At 37.0% G+C, this 16,283-nt stretch overlaps 2 protein-coding genes across 2 annotated transcripts; one reads left to right on the top strand and one right to left on the bottom strand.

Annotated features, from left to right (window-relative positions):
- The first annotated feature begins 393 nt into the window (after window positions 1–393).
- Window positions 394–2,537, top strand: LOC143625958 (peroxisomal OPC-8:0-CoA ligase 1-like). Its single transcript, XM_077096168.1, has 4 exons — window positions 394–2,003; window positions 2,092–2,159; window positions 2,234–2,336; window positions 2,412–2,537. The coding sequence occupies exons 1-4, from the start codon at window positions 627–629 to the stop codon at window positions 2,535–2,537; spliced, it is 1,674 nt and encodes a 557-aa protein (XP_076952283.1). The 5' UTR covers window positions 394–626.
- Window positions 2,261–5,620, bottom strand: LOC143625959 (acyl-CoA-binding domain-containing protein 5-like). The gene is made up of 13 exons (XM_077096169.1): window positions 5,404–5,620; window positions 5,185–5,262; window positions 5,014–5,103; window positions 4,840–4,906; window positions 4,683–4,744; window positions 4,443–4,582; window positions 4,205–4,331; window positions 3,889–4,003; window positions 3,718–3,806; window positions 3,551–3,634; window positions 3,152–3,445; window positions 3,017–3,076; window positions 2,261–2,941 (listed from the first exon to the last, which is right to left on the bottom strand). Exons 1-13 carry the CDS (start codon window positions 5,497–5,499, stop codon window positions 2,789–2,791), a joined length of 1,455 nt encoding a protein of 484 aa, XP_076952284.1. The 5' UTR covers window positions 5,500–5,620; the 3' UTR covers window positions 2,261–2,788.
- Window positions 5,621–16,283: the final 10,663 nt, after the last annotated feature.

Here is a 16,283-nt window from a genome sequence, read left to right as displayed (position 1 = left end):
TGACTCAGGAGCAAAACTAGCCATTGTTTATGAAGAGATGCACCCCTTGGTTTCAACATGGTTCCAACACCAGATACTGTTTGGACTTAATTGTGTTTGTATACGTGTGACAAAGTGAAGCATGGTCTGCGCAAGTCTTGGCGTGTGAAAAAGTGAAACCGACCAAGGTTAATCACAAGAACTTCGAAAACCTATGCTATGGATGCACATAAGCAAATCGGATTCAAGAAGCATGTTTAATTACCAATTCCTTGTGACTTATACTTAATGGAAATAAGTAAAAAGATTTAAAAAGAATGACATATGAATCAGATGATGTCATATTGTGTACATTAGGAAAAGTTTTTGGTGTGAATAGATTCATCCATAATTAATTAAAAGTATGGTCATTTTTATATCCACCACGATGGATGTTTACTACATAAGCTTTTATAAATTAAATAATCAACAATCAATTTTCTAAGGGTTTTTATTTCAAATGAGATGACCTTCTAGTTCTACTACCTCTTGACATGGTCAAATCCGGCCAACAGCTGTATAATGCCACCGGAACTAACTTATTAAATTCTTCCTGCTCCCTTAATTATAAATCTTACTGATTGTTACAACCCTTCAACACCAACAAAATGAACACTTTCCAAGATCAAAGAGTAAACCGAAACCGTGGTTACGACCCTCGAACCGGGATCTACTATTCCCTGATCAAACTCAAAGGAAAACACAAGATTCCAACTAGTCCCCAACTCAACACAGCTTCATTTATACTAACTCAGTTCTCGAAGGTACAATCACCCGAGTCAAGGGTTGCACTTATTGATTCGGCTACGAACCAACGAATCACTTACGGTCAACTCAACCGGTCAATCCACTCGTTGGCAGCTGGTTTGTACCATGGACTCGGGGTTTGTAAGGGTGATGTGGTCTTTCTTTTGTCACCAAACACGACACTATACCCAATCATATGCCTAGCCATACTCTTAATCGGTGGAGTGGTCACAACCGCTAATCCGGTTAGCACTGAGACAGAGCTAACCAAACAAGTATTTGACTCGGGTGCAAAGCTAGCCATTGCAGCTCCTGAAGAGATGCACAAACTAGTTTCAACCGGGGTTCCAACTCTCGTCACAACCCGTGAGCCCTCGGGTGACGATGAACTGTCGGTTGAAGAGTTAATAGATTGCTGTGACTCGGTGCTATTGCCAGATATTCGCACTAATCAGTCAGATACGGCTGCGATATTGTACTCCTCCGGGACCACGGGAATCAGTAAAGGTGTAATATTAACTCACAGGAATCTTATTTCTATGATGACTATACTCAAATGGGCAGTTGATATAACATCAGCAAAAGACGACATTTTCCTGTGTTTTATACCCATGTTTCATATATACGGATTAGCCTTTTTCGGGCTTGGTTTGTTATGTGCCGGGACGACAACGGTGTTAATGAAACGATTCGACTTTCAAGGCATGTTAGAAGCGATTCAAACGTATAAAGTTAGTAATATTCCAGCTGTCCCTCCGGTTATTTTAAGTTTGGTGAAGTATAACGGTGGTGGTTGTGACTTGTCATCTTTGAGAAATGTGGGTTCGGGTGCTGCACCATTGAGCAAGAACCTGGCTCAAGGGTTCAGAGAAAAGTTCCCATGGGTTGAGCTGAAACCGGGGTATGGGCTGACAGAGAGCTGTGGGGCAGGGTGTTTTTTTGTTACTGGTGAGGAAGCTAAAGCTCGGCTAGCAGCTTCAGGTGAGTTACTGCCAAGTTTTAGTGCTAAAGTGGTTGATCCGGTCACAGGGGTTGCAATGGGTCCTTATGGTGAAGGTGAGCTATGGTTAAAGGGACCAGCTGTGATGAAAGGTTATTTAGGAAACGAGGTGGCAACGTCTGAAACCATAGATTCGGATGGGTGGTTGAGGACCGGTGATCTTTGTTACTTTGATGAGGATGGATACCTTTTTGTTGTTGATAGAATAAAAGAACTTATAAAATATAATGGATATCAGGTATCCAACTCAAAACAGCTTATTTTTGAATAAATAGTGGCAATTAATAATATAAAATTATAGTATTTCAATAAATTACTTTGTGCAGGTAGCTCCAGCAGAACTGGAAGCCATACTACTTAATCATCCTCATATACTTGATGCAGCAGTTATACCGTAAGTTTGCGTGTAAAAATTTAAATCATTTTAAACAGAAAATATCGATTATAACTATTTTTGAAATTTTGTAGATTTGAAGATGAAGAGGCAGGAGAGGTACCTATGGCATACATAGTTAGGGCAACAGGTTCTGAACTCAGTGATGACCAAGTCATGCAATATATTGCGGGCCAGGTTAGTCTACAACCGTGTTTCTTCTTTGTACAAGGCAGTGGCACGTATCATAATGCTATTTGCTTCTAATGCCAGGTGGCTCCGCACAAGAAGATCAGGAAAGTAGCTTTCATAGATGAAATTCCAAAGTCTGTTGCTGGGAAGATTCTGAGGAAAGATTTAGTCGCACGAAGCAAACAGAACATTAGATCTAAACTGTAAAAAAGATAAAAATTACATATGCAATTCTTTTATCAATGATTTTGAAATATGTGACAATAAAAACATTAGATATCAGGACCAATGATCAAAAATAATTTTTTTATAATTTGTAGCAATCAAATTAGAACATAAACAAGACAAGAAAGCATGATAAAAGGGTCAAGTAAAAAAAAAAGCATGTTGTTGTGTCCATCTATAAGAAAGTTTTAGACATCAGCAAACATTCCATCAAGCTTATGTTCTTGTGTACCCTACGGAGACATCCATCTCCAAGATCCATTGTAACCTTGGCTCGGGGTAGAAGAATTACTGTCTAATGCAGATTTTTGTGAGCGGAGTGCTTGAACCTTTTCCTCTATGGATTGCATTGATGATAGCTTTGTTTGTAGCTCAGAAATTTGTGTCTGAAAGCACACACATGTGTTATAATGTTATGCAATATTACAAATAGATATAAAGAATTTAAGAGAAAAGAGGACCTCCAGATCAGCACATCTAGATTTCTCAGCAGCTAGTTGACCTTGAACCGAGTGCAATTCCTAAAGTAGGTTAATAGAGAATACGAGTCTTTAATCAACTATTTAAAATTTTTACAATATATTAACTGAGCATACCTTTGATAAATCGGTGTGAGTTTCATTAATTTCATCAAGCTTTGCCTTCAGAGTTGACTTTTCTGCTTTGATCCATGCGATGGATGATTCCAATGCCTTTTTTTCTTCTTTAATAACACCATATTCAACTGAAAGATCCACCTTATTTTTTGAATTTTCAAAGGCTGTTAAATCTAGGCTTTCAAATTTAGCTAGAGCATATGCAGCGGTTACAGAGGCTGCTGCTGCAGCTGCTGATGACTTAAAAATCTTTGGTTGTTTTGAGTCCTTTGGTTTAGGTTTCATCACAAACACCTAATGATTTAATTGAAAACAAAGAGACTATATAAGAGATTTAAAATTTTTATAACAGCCTTACACTTATAATTGTTTATTTAACTAAAATAATGATCAATATACCTCATTGTTGTACTTTCCATTGTACCCACCAAAAGCAACCAAAAATTGTTCCCCGTTTACTAATGCTGATGATACACTAAGACCCTGTTTAAAAGGAAAAGAAGAACTGAGGGCTGAATATAAAGGTCACGCTATTATATTCAATCAAGGAAAAGATTAATAGTGACCTCACTAGCAAGTGAATCTTTCTGGTTTACACTCGTTAAGACTGACAAAGCAAGTGTAGACATATCCAGTACCAGTGTCTCTGTAGCACCTGCAACGAAAGATGATGTCACGGTTTGTTAACATCTAGCTATATATTTATTAATTTTTTATTGTTTTTATTTACTACTTACCACTTTTACTATCTCCACCGCCAACTATAAACCACTTCTCATCAATAGAAACGCCAGCGTGGCCTGCTCTAGAAAACACCAAATTACCTTGAATCTGGGGTTGGGACCATTCTAACTGCATTAAAAGATAGAACTTTTACTTTAAGAGAAGTCAAGAACCATGATAGAATACAACAGACAGCCCACAAGACTGAACAAACAAATGGTGTAACAAAAAAAAATTAACAGCATATTATAATGTATCCAACACTAACAAATGTGAGTAAGAAAAGAACCCACAACTTGAGTAACAGCATAAAGAAAGATAAGTAATTACCGTCTCCAAATCCAGCACGTGCAGATCATTGAAGAAAGTTGATTGAGAACAACCACCAAATATTAGAAAGTAGCGGTCTACATGCACTACAGCCGTATGATCACATCTGGGAGCCGGAGGAGTCTTCCTACCAAAGAAAAATAAATTGATACAAAAAACATCTAAAGATCACATAGCATAATAGCACTGCCCATAAAATTACCAAGGGATGCATAAATGTTTGTACAGATATACTTACGTAGTCTCTACAACATTCCAAATCATTGTCTCCAGATCAAGGATATTAACATCATTCAAAAGCTGTCTATGTCTGTCCTCTCCCCCAAACATTATAAGTTTTGAACCAACCAATGTCACAGATTGCCCGCTACGAGCCACCTAAAAGATGCATCACAATGAAACCAAACATCATGTTGGCCGATTTGAATATAATAACATAGAGTTTTTCACACACACAATAGAAAGATTCATGAATTACCGGAATTTTTCCTGTGGCTTCCAAAACTCCAGTCACTTGTGACTCGAGATTGACGGAAAGTACTGCAAATTAATCAATAAATCATGAGGTCAAACAAATAATTGAGTAACTCATTTCCAGCAGCAAAACTATCTTTCGAAAATATAATTTAACAAACCTGTCACGTTATCAGAGGTCTCTTTTGAGAGACCACCAAGGAGTAATAGTTTGTTTCCCCACTTAACCTGCATTAGATGTTATATTATATAGCATGATCAAATAACACCTGAAACTAATTGAAATACGAATAGACCCAGAAAAGGTTACACGCTATTTCATAAAAAATGCTCACCATACTATGACCAGATATAGCATGATTATCAGCCTGTGACTGAGCTTTCAGTTTAATCGTGGACCAACTTAGATTTCTCAGATCAAGTGCCTGCAAACATAACAACCCATTGTAAAAAACTTAAATCCTAAGTAAAAGTAGAAATACATTTAAAAATTGGCATGACAATACCTGAACATCAGATAACTGTCGCCCATTACGACTCCCACCAACAATGTATAGCTTTTCATCTATGACAGCTGCAGCATGCTACAATACAAAATGGAACAATAAAGGTAATCTGGAATATGTATAAGACAATGAACACATATAATATTAATATATTATACATAAACAGATACAGGTCAACTTGCGGTTTTGAAGCGTAATGAAGAGAAGATATCTACAAACCTTATAACGGGCTGATGGTCGTGGCCCAGCTACTGGGAGAGAAACCCATTTATCATAGTCCAACTCTGAATGCCAGTTGGAATTGTCTGAGCCCATACTAACTCTTCCAGAGACCAAAGAGCTCTGTCAGTTAGTTAATGTGAAAAATAGTAGTAGTTTGTAACAACAAAATAGTACATTGCAAGAACATTTCAAGGAGCATACTGCAACTATATGCAATGGTAATTCAGTACCATTGTTTATAGTTATGATATAAAGAATTTAACAATCAGCTTCTATCTCACAAACTATGTTCAGAATCCCCATTTTAGATAGACAGGATCATTGCATTTAGAGTTATAATAAACCATAAATGTTTAACAATATCTAGTTTTGAAAATCGTAGATGCATTTTGACTTTTAAGATCAGAAAAATATATTTTGAATAGTAAAACATTCTCATGGACTAGTTGATAGATCGAAACCACAGGTCAAAATTTCGAAACATTGCCTTGTTTCAAGCCACATTTGAGTTCAATTCTAGATTTAGACTCACCCAACACACACTCATCAACCAAACAAAAAGATCAACAACTGAATCCAATTAAACACCACTGCGTCAACAATTCATCACAACTTAACAATTCAAAACACTGACAATTAAACATTTCATACAACTTATAATTCAAAACACTAAAATTAGGTAAACATGATTAAAAATTTAAACTTCAATCACATAGAATTCAACATAGTGTGACAGATCGAAACCAGAAGTCAAAATTTTGAAACATCGACCTCTATCAAGCCACATTTGAGTTCAAATTCTATGTTTAATCTCACCGACACACACTCATCAACCTAACAAAAAATCAACAGTTTAATCCGATTGAACACCACCACTGCATCAACTAATCCACCAACTAACAGTTACTCAATTCATCACAACCTATAATTCAAAACACTAAAATTAGCTAGACATGATTAACATTTTAAACTTCAAGCACATCCAATGGTTGATAGATCGAAACCAGGAGTCCAAATTTAAAAAGTTGACCTCTATCAAGCTACATTTTAGTTCGTATTCTAGGTTTAGCCTCAACAAAAGGATCAACAGTTTAATACAATTGAACACCGCCAATCCGCCATTGCATCTACTAATCCACTAACAATTCTTCAACTCATCACCACCTATAGTTTATTACACAATAAAACTAGGAAGACATGACCGACATTTTAAACTTCAACCACATACAATTTCACATAGAGTTCAACATAGTTGATAGATCAAAAGCCACAAGTCAAAATTCCGTAACATTGACCTCATTCAAACCACATTTGATCAGCAACACACACTCATAAACCTAACAAAAAGATCAATAGTTTAATCCGATTGAACACCACCGCTGCATCAACTAATCCGCTAACCAACAATTAATCAATTCATCATCACAACCTATAATTCAAAACACTTAACATTATAAACTTCAACCACACACAATTTCACATAGAATTCAACATAGCTGATAGATCAAAACCACAGGTCAAAATTCCGAATCATCGACCTCTCTCAATCCACATTTAACTTCAAATTCTAGGTTTAATCCGATCAAACGCCGCAACTGCATCAACTAATCCACTAATTAACAATTTCACAACTCATCACAGCCTATAATCTAATCACTAACATTCACATAAATACATAATCAACATTATAAAGTTGAAGTATCAAAATGAATTTGAAACAGAATATACCTAATTAAAGAATATTACAATTAGGTAAACATAATTAAGAGCTTAAAGCTTGAAGTAATCAGAGAATGAAGATGATACCTAAAATGTATGTAGAGAGTTTGTTGGAGCTTATTCCGATTGAAATCGAATTGGTGAGAAGATCTCGATCCAGACGCAGCTTAATCAATCAAAGTGAGTACGCTTTGCCGACAAGTGAAACGGTTAAACGTCGTCGTATAAGTTTGGTGAGAGTGTGGCGTAATGAGTAAGCCGATGATATCACAAGTCAAAATGATTACCATTTACCAACCAACACTTTTTTGCGTATCAACGAGTCTGTTGTGGACGAGAGACGAGGTGAATTTGATCGGTTTCAAGTATCGACACCGAAACTAAATCAAGAATAAGGTTATTTAGTGACGAATCTAGAAATTTTACTTAGGAAGTATATAAAAGTAAGGAAAAAAAATAAACAAAAATTTCATTGAATCTAAATAAACAAACATATACATGATTTTATCTTTTGAAATGGTCTATTACTGTTTCATTCGTAACACATTCAAATGCTTTTTTTATGCTACATTCTAACCATATTAAACTTCCTGTTGAGATACAAGTTAAATTTTTTTAAAAGAAATGTTTTTTTGTTTCACAAACCTTCACATAACACTTACCACATCAGAAAATATAATTACTGATTTTTTAACTTGAATATAAATGGCATTATCATAATAATAATAATAATAATAATAATAATAATAATAATAATAATAATAATAATAATAATAATAATAATAATAAAAGATACTCTTTTATGACAAAAAATGGGTTAAGACGTTTGATAATAACAGCTTTAGGTTGCCGTGGAAGAAAAGAATATGGCACTTGTGGCCAGTGAGAATAATGAATGGGGCAAGAAAAACTTGATACTACTTTTAGTTAAACTTGGATAGCCACTATGGTGAATTTTTATCGGTTGCCATATGTAAATTAAACAAACTATCTTTTTAATTTAAAAATGAAAAATTCCAAATTTGATCAAAGCCAGTTTCATCATGGGTTGGTTGATATGGCGGTAGGGATGAGCTCAGGATGGTACCGGTACCGGTACCGATCGCGAAAATTTGATATATTTTGTATCGGTACCCGTACCGAATTGTTCGATTCGATACCAGTATTTCGTGTAAAATTCAGGAAATACCGGTACCGTACAAACACCAAAAACTAAAAATTTGATACCGGTATCGAAAACGTTCATCGTGGGGTGGGAATCTTTAAAGTCGAAGGGGCATTTATGTTTCTTGGAGAATAGTATTATGTTTATCTTATTTTTTTCGAAACTGTTAGGTTTATCTTATTAGTTAAGTTTATATAAATGTATTTAAATCTAAAACTAAGATATTGGTATTTGAGTTCTGGTAGGATTGGTTTTGTAGGGGTGTTTATAATTAAATTATAAACCCTAGCTATGTTTATTATTATTTTGTTATTCATATTCTTTGTTTTGTTAAGCATTCCATATACTGATTGATTCACATTATTTATTTTGCAATCGGAAGCTCGTTAAGGATTAAGCGAATGGAGCTTCAATCTCAAATTCTTACTATACTCATTCTGCTCATGTTCCCAATAACCATCGTGTCTAAATCACTCAACATTCCTGAAACCGAACCCACTAGGAATTTAGACGCACTTCTTCAAGACTATAACATTTCGAGTTTTCATTTTCATATTCTTGTATTTATACCCGACCCGTTTAAGGGTTCGGGTCACTCATTTAATAAAACCGACGCATTTATTGAGTACTTTTATTTTATTTATTTATTATTATTGCTTAATAGTTAAACACTTAAACATAAAAGAACTTGACAAATCCCACCCAAACTCAAACTTTAACCCATTCTCGTTCCCATCTACAAACTTTAGGGACTTGTTATGTGAATTCTGATTTTATAATATAATATAATATATTCAAAAATTACCCTAACCCACCCTTGGATCCAACCCGACCCGACGACACCCACAACCATTCAAAAACCTTAATCCCGCTCGTTTATGATCAATTAACTTTTGCAATTAGCATATTCCATCGAATAAACGCGTTACCGACACTTAGTTATAGTAGGAGCGCGTTAATTCGTTCTTAATTTTATCAGTTTACCATATTAAAGCCGAACAAACCCTAACTAGTGATCCTATATAATCCGTTCGTTATGAATCAATTAAACCTGCAGAAACCTTCTCCTCACTATCGCGACCGATTCCCCTAAACCCAATTCCATTTACACTATCATCCCGTCACTCAAATTGCCCATCCTTTGGCACAACCTGTTGGATCAATTTCACCATCGTACCAAGCTTTGTAATTCCATTAAAAGGTACGGCTAGATTCGCTTACGGAGGACTTTTCACGGAACGGTATGAAATGAGCTGATTTGGTCAAACGATCGACAATCACCCAAATACTATCATTGCGGCTTTAAGTAGTGGGGAGTTTGGTAACGAAGTCCATGGCTATGTCTTCCCATTTCCAAACGGGGATCGGAGGTTGCTCGAGCAAACCAAACGGCTTTTGATGCTCGGCTTTAACCTTAGAGCAAGTGAGGCGCTTAGATACATACACCGCAATATCTTTCTTCATTCCCGGCCACCAAAACATAGAAAGCTGGGTCGAGGGTTCGAACCCGACCCAACCCGTTTTTAATATGTTTTTTTATTTATTTATTATTTATTACATATTCTTTTTATATATTAACCTTCTTTTTGGGTCTTTGATTATTATTATTACTTAATAAATTTTATAAATATAACTTTGGCAAAACCGAATTTCTAAGCCTCATGAAACCCGATTTTTGTTATTTATTTTTTTATCACCTTTAGACAACTCTCTTTTATACTAATTTATGTTATTAACTTTTAATAAATGAAAATTGATTAAAACTTAAACTGAATCTCCAAGTCTCACGAGACCCGTTTTTTATAGATTTATAATTTTAAAACCTCTTTAATTAGATCTTTACATTTACTACATATAATACAATATTTTGATAACCAAACTTAAATAAACTCCGCGTTAATTTAGATATTACATAATATTTATCTTAGATATCAAACATAAATAATTAATAATAATGATAAATAAACACTAATAATAATAATAAATATAACAATAACCTTTATATTTAACGTTAATGTAACTTTCAATATTTCTAACCTCATCGAGACCCAAGATCCGTCATATTAAGTTGTCATTTATAGTTAACTCACTTCATTATTATTAACATCTAGGAAGATTTGTCGGTGAATCTCGAGGAGCTTGACCGTTTTCATTCTAGACTCTTCTTTATCTAATATCGTCCTCATTTACCGTACTCACTAAGGTAAGTAAATTCACATCCCCCTTTTTTACCGCATGCGTTCACAATTAAATTATTGTTTTCACTACGATTCCACTATATGCGTAATTGAAATTGCTCGATTAGTTGATATGTGCAAATGTGACTATGTGTTTACTTTATGTTGGTTGGTATCCTCATCCTCATCCTCATTAGTATGATCATACGCCGTCGAATTAGCTCGTTATCAAAATGATTTGAGTGAAAAGACAACTTTTATTTATTGTTATACTAGTTGTAGTGATTTACAATTATAGCACGGAATTGTCATTTTAATATTATATATACTCAAAACTGTGGTTTAATTGCTCAACTTTATGTTGACAAAATATATATTTTCATGCATGACGCAGGTAGCTTTATTGGATGAATCGAGTATTGGAAGTTAGATGAGACCTTAGGTTGCTTGATGAATAAAGAACATTTTTTTAAGTCATTTATGTTTTGAATATTTAATTGTAACGGTATTTCATTTGAAACGATGTTTGTGCTTTTGAACTTGATATATGAATGAATAATTTAGATATTGACACGTGTATTTCACTTAGTGTCTCCTGAGCTATGATACAATTAATGTCTCGCCCCGGCATGTTCCGCCGTAGGTTGGGGTGTGACAGATTGGTATCAAAGCCGAATGCTATAAGATAGGTGGTTATATGTAACGACCTAGTAGCATGCTTAGGGTCCCTATACGTGTTCCCATACGTGCACCCTACTTGTTTATATTTTTGTACATAGCTTAGCATATTTAAATTGTTTATCATATACAATTGTACACAAAAGCACACACTTAATCTGAGGCTATGCCTCACCCTCCAAAAATTATTTTTTTTAAACTCTAGTACGATTTTTTTTTATCGGAAAATTCCTTAAGAAATCCCACCTTTTTGCTCCCCTCTCCTTGAGGATGATTCGTGGGACGGATATGTAGTAACTGGAATGGGGACACACTTGTTTACCGAACCCTTTACACCAAGGCTTGCGAGCCTAAGGAAGTGCAATGCGCATAAATCTCAATCAACCGCGAGACCTGGTTGCCTTCCTGGAGTGTTCGGTAAGGGTGTGGAACCTATTAGGCCAAAGCATATCACACCAAACGTACCCGAATCTACTACCCTCATTGTATCAATGTGGTCATGTGACGATCACATCCTTAAATTTATAACCGAATTCACGGTGATTTCGTGGCTAAACTCGGTTTTTCCGTATTGTGTTTTGTTGATCGGATGGATGAAGTATGTTCAATGGGGTGGTTCCCGAACTACTTTAACCATCTACCTCAACACCCCCCTCAAATTCGATTCGATTGTTTTTGTTTATTTGGTGCTCGATATTTTTTGTTGGTACATAGATGTCAGTAGTTCATATGTATTAAGTCTATAATCGAGTCTGTAATATTGATTATGTAATTGTTTGTGTAACAGCGAAGTTGTTGACAAGTTCGCTAAGGCGAACTTGTTAACCAAACGAAGTTGTTGACAAGTTCGCCTTAGCGAACTTGTTCAACGAGCGAAGTTATTGACAACTTCGCCTGAGGCGAAGTTGTCGTGTATTTAAGGAGATTAACTGTTTACGGTTTAGAGGTTAATCAGTTGGTCATTTTAGGTTTTGGTTGATCGAGTGCAGTTACGTGTGAGTCGATTGACGTGAGTCTGTAAGCATATCAGTTTGTGTTATCAATATAACGTGTGGTTGTTCGTATTGTGTGTACGTGTGTTCGTGAGCTAACCGTCTACGTCCGTAACGATCTACACAGGGATTCCGCACCTGTGTATATCGGGATATCTCGTGTAAGATCCGTCAGGAACCTACAATTGGTATCAGAGCTTTTGCTCGATTGTGAGGTTCGGGATATTCACGCGGGGGTAGAATTCGTTTCATTTCGGGTGTTACCGGGACGAGGTTGTGGTGTTTTTGCTCATTCTAGCTTCCTACCAGTGTGTTTAAGCCTTCAAATCGTCAAAATCGTCGTTAAAATCCGTTTTTCAGATCTGCAGAAAGTTCAAGTTCATCAGGCGAAGTTGCTGTTCATCAGGCGAAGTTGCCGTCAGGATTCGTAGGGTTTCAGCGAAGATATAAGGAGAAGCGAAGTTATTCTTAACTTCGCCTACCTCCTCAACTTCGCCTAACTCAGCGAAGTTCTTCTCAAGTTCGCCTCGTTCAGCGAAGTTCTCTTCAAGTTCGCTTACTTTCTAAGTTCGCTTATCCTAAGCGAAGTTATTCTCAACTTCGCCCATTTACGCGAATTTACAAAGGATCCAGCGAAGTTTTTACTTAAGCGAAGTTATACTTAACTTCGCCTACAGTACTGCATCGAAGAAATTTTTCTAACTTCGCCCATTTCAGAATTTTTTTTGGGTTTATTAGTCTTCACGAAGGATGTCATCAATCAACATCTCAGAGCTTGTCAAGATGGAAGTTGAAGCGGGGTCAGCCACAAAGGCCCCAAGATTGCTAAAAGGAACCGACTTTGTTGCGTGGAAGGATCGGTTCATACAGTATGTTAAGTACCAGGATGCAAAAATGTGGGTATGCATCCAAGATGGATATATTCCACCAATCATGCAGTATGAGGGTCGAGACCAAATAAAGAAATACAGTAAAATGGAAGAGGAGGAGAAGAAGATGTACGAAGCCGAAAGCAAGGCTCATGCGGCAATCACAATGGCTCTTCCGCAGAAGATCCTACATACATTCAGAAAGTATACATCGGCTAGAGAGCTTTGGGAAGCTCTTGAGAGCAGATTCGAAGGAAATGTAGGCATTCGGGCCTCAAAGATAAAGCTGCTTAAAACTCAATTTTCAGTCTTTAAGTACTTAAAGAACGAATCTCTTGATGATATTATCACTCGATATTATCATCTCATGACTGAATTGAGTAACCACTCCATTTCCTACCGAGAAGAAGAGATTGTAGAAAAACTTCTCGATGCTCTCCCACCAAAATGGGAGATGTATACTGTATTAATGAGAGAAGACAAGGACTTCTCTACTTATGATCTTGAAACCGCTGTCAACAAGCTCAGAACTTTTGAGCTTAATATGGTGAGGAAAGAAACATCTATGGATCAGGTTCAAGATCCAAGCATGTATGGTGCGAAAGTGAACTCCAATACAAGTTCTAAAACTGACTCTGCCGCCTACTACTCGAAAAGTGAGTCGGGTGCCAATTCTTCACAGGAGGGGCATGTGTCAGTAAATTCAAATGGGGATGTTTGCTTTGTTGCGGGTGGATTAAGTGGTACTCAACAGACAGCAAGCCAGAGTGGTGGATCTTCTAGTTCCGCAAGCAATAATTACTCAAAGATGCCAATGAGCGTCAAAGCTGCTGAAGAGTAGTTTGGCCTCTATGCTTCATTTATTGCTTCTTATGAAAATTATATTCAAGGAAAGGTAGTTGATCCGGCGATGCTAGATGAAGACTACGACCAGATCGATGCTGATGATCTGGATGAGATGGATTTACAATGGCAGATGGCCATGATAGTGAGACGAGTGAAGAAGTTCATGAGGAAGACGGGGAGAAGTTTGTTGGTGGCAGGCCAGGGTTCGACAAGTCCAAGGTAAGGTGCTATAACTGTCAACAAAACGGGCACTTTGCCAAAGATTGCAGAAACGAGAGAGTTGAGCGTGGTCAGGGCCGGTCCCCACAGCACATTGGAAGTACTAAAGAAGTCAATGCCATGCTGTCCAGAGAAGCAGGTGAATACAACTGGAACCTGCATTTGAATGAAAATAATGAACAGGCAAATATGGCTAAGGTTGAGAATGAAGAACGTGAGAAGACTACCGGATTAGAGAAAGCTGCTGGTAAGGAAAAAGCTTTCATGGCAGATAACGATGATCAACGCTCCGAGGTAAGTTCTAAATCTATTTGTACTAATTGTGAGAATTTGTCTGAGCAACTTGCTACCATGACTGATCAGTATGTTCGTTTAGATGCTGAATTTAAAACTCTTAAAGAAGATCATCACTACACAAAAGCAAGAGTAAACAGTTACAAAGTTAAAATTAAAGCATGTGAAAAAGATGTTAAAAGCTTAAAAACTAAACTTGCTGAGATAATTGAAGTTATTGATCTTAGTTATGAGGTTTTAGAGGAAAAGACTAAACTGATTGCTGAACGTGAAAAGCAGATTGCTGACCACCAGGTGAAAGTGGTGGAACTGAACCGAAAACTGGAGCAGTTCCGAAATTCCTCAGCTATTCTTGATCACCTTGTTAGTGATCAAGGTACCTCTACAAAGAGAGGAGGAATTGGTTATCACGAGGTTCCACCTCCGTATAACCATAATTACACTTTTAACCCTAGTATACAGAAATCTGCTGATTTTGAAGTTCCTCAGACAGTTCCTATCAAGGTTACAAGTAATGAACCAAGAGTTAATAGTGTTAGTAGTGGCGAAACGAGTTCGCCTGTTTCAAGTGTAAATATTTCTGTTACGAGTCCAGTCTCATCGGATTCGGATAAGTTATCCGAATCTGGTAAGACAAAAGAGAAGGTAGTGTTGCCCACTGGTGGAGATAAAGATAAAACTTCTAAAAAGAGTACTCCACTCAACCCGTACGTCCCACCTTATGTGAGACGAAAGGCTGGTAACACTGCCTCTACATCCAAAACAACATTTGAAAAGAAAATGGAGTATAGGTGTTGTTTTCGGTGTAATAAGGTAGGACATCTTGTTGCAGATTGTCCTCTGACGCCGAAATTCAGAGGCGTGAGGCCTATTAAAACTGAGCATAAGTCTACTGGTAACTTTAATACTGTTAAAAATGAAAACCCTTTAAAGTTTCAAAATGTAACTAATTCAGGTTTTCATAGAAACAAACCTCAGTTTTACAATGCTAATCACCAAACCGTAAGATATAATACTTTCAATACACATAGGTTTGGAAGGCCTCACATTCAATCTCCAATGAGATTTCCTACTAGGACTGACAGAAATTATTCAAATGCTAACTTCGGAAAGCAGAGGTACGGGATGTATAGATCCAAGACCAATTGGTCTTGGGTCCCTAGATTCTAATCATTTGCTTTATTGTGCAGGAACAGTTGAACAGGGCTGCCCACAGTCTTTGGATTGTAGATAGCGGCTGTTCCCGGCACATGACGGGCAACAAATACTTGTTGCACGACTTAAAACCTGTTCAGGGAGCCAGAGTTAGTTTTGCTGGTGCAAGTGGAGGAAGAATTACCGGGAAAGGAACGGTGTCCAATGGGAAGATGACACTTGAGAATGTGAATTTTGTGGAAGAGCTGAAGCACAATTTGCTGAGTGTGTCGCAGATTTGTGATAAGGAGTATACTGTTCACTTCACGAAGAATGAGGCGATCGTGTTGAAGCCTGGTTTTCAGATACCAGAAGAGTGGATAGTGATGACAGCTCCACGTGATACAAATACGTATGTGATGGATATGAGGTCTACTGAAATGGCCTTGGGAGAATCATGTTTGTTGACGAAAGCAAGCGAATCAGAATCCGAACTATGGCACAGGAGAATGGGGCACATTCATCTTCGGAAGATGAACCACATTGTCAAAAATGGGCTTGTGATGGGCGTTCCCTTGAAAAGTTTTAACTTTGAAGACAAATGTATTGCATGCAAGAAGGGAAAGCAACACAAGAAATCCCATCTCACCAAGAAGGTCAACTCAATTGCCAGTACTCTAGAACTGCTTCACATGGATCTCTTCGGTCCAGTGAATGTAAAAAGTCTAGGAGGTACTTCTTACTGCTTGGTGATCACTGATGACTACTCGCGATACTCGTGGGT

This window comes from Bidens hawaiensis, unplaced genomic scaffold, assembly GCF_021521415.1.
Source record: "Bidens hawaiensis isolate Kalapana, Puna unplaced genomic scaffold, B.hawaiensis_p1.1 tig00004269_1, whole genome shotgun sequence".
Lineage (NCBI taxonomy): Eukaryota > Viridiplantae > Streptophyta > Magnoliopsida > Asterales > Asteraceae > Bidens > Bidens hawaiensis.
Note: the sequence above shows the minus strand (reverse complement) of the source record. Positions and strands in the feature narration are given on the sequence as shown.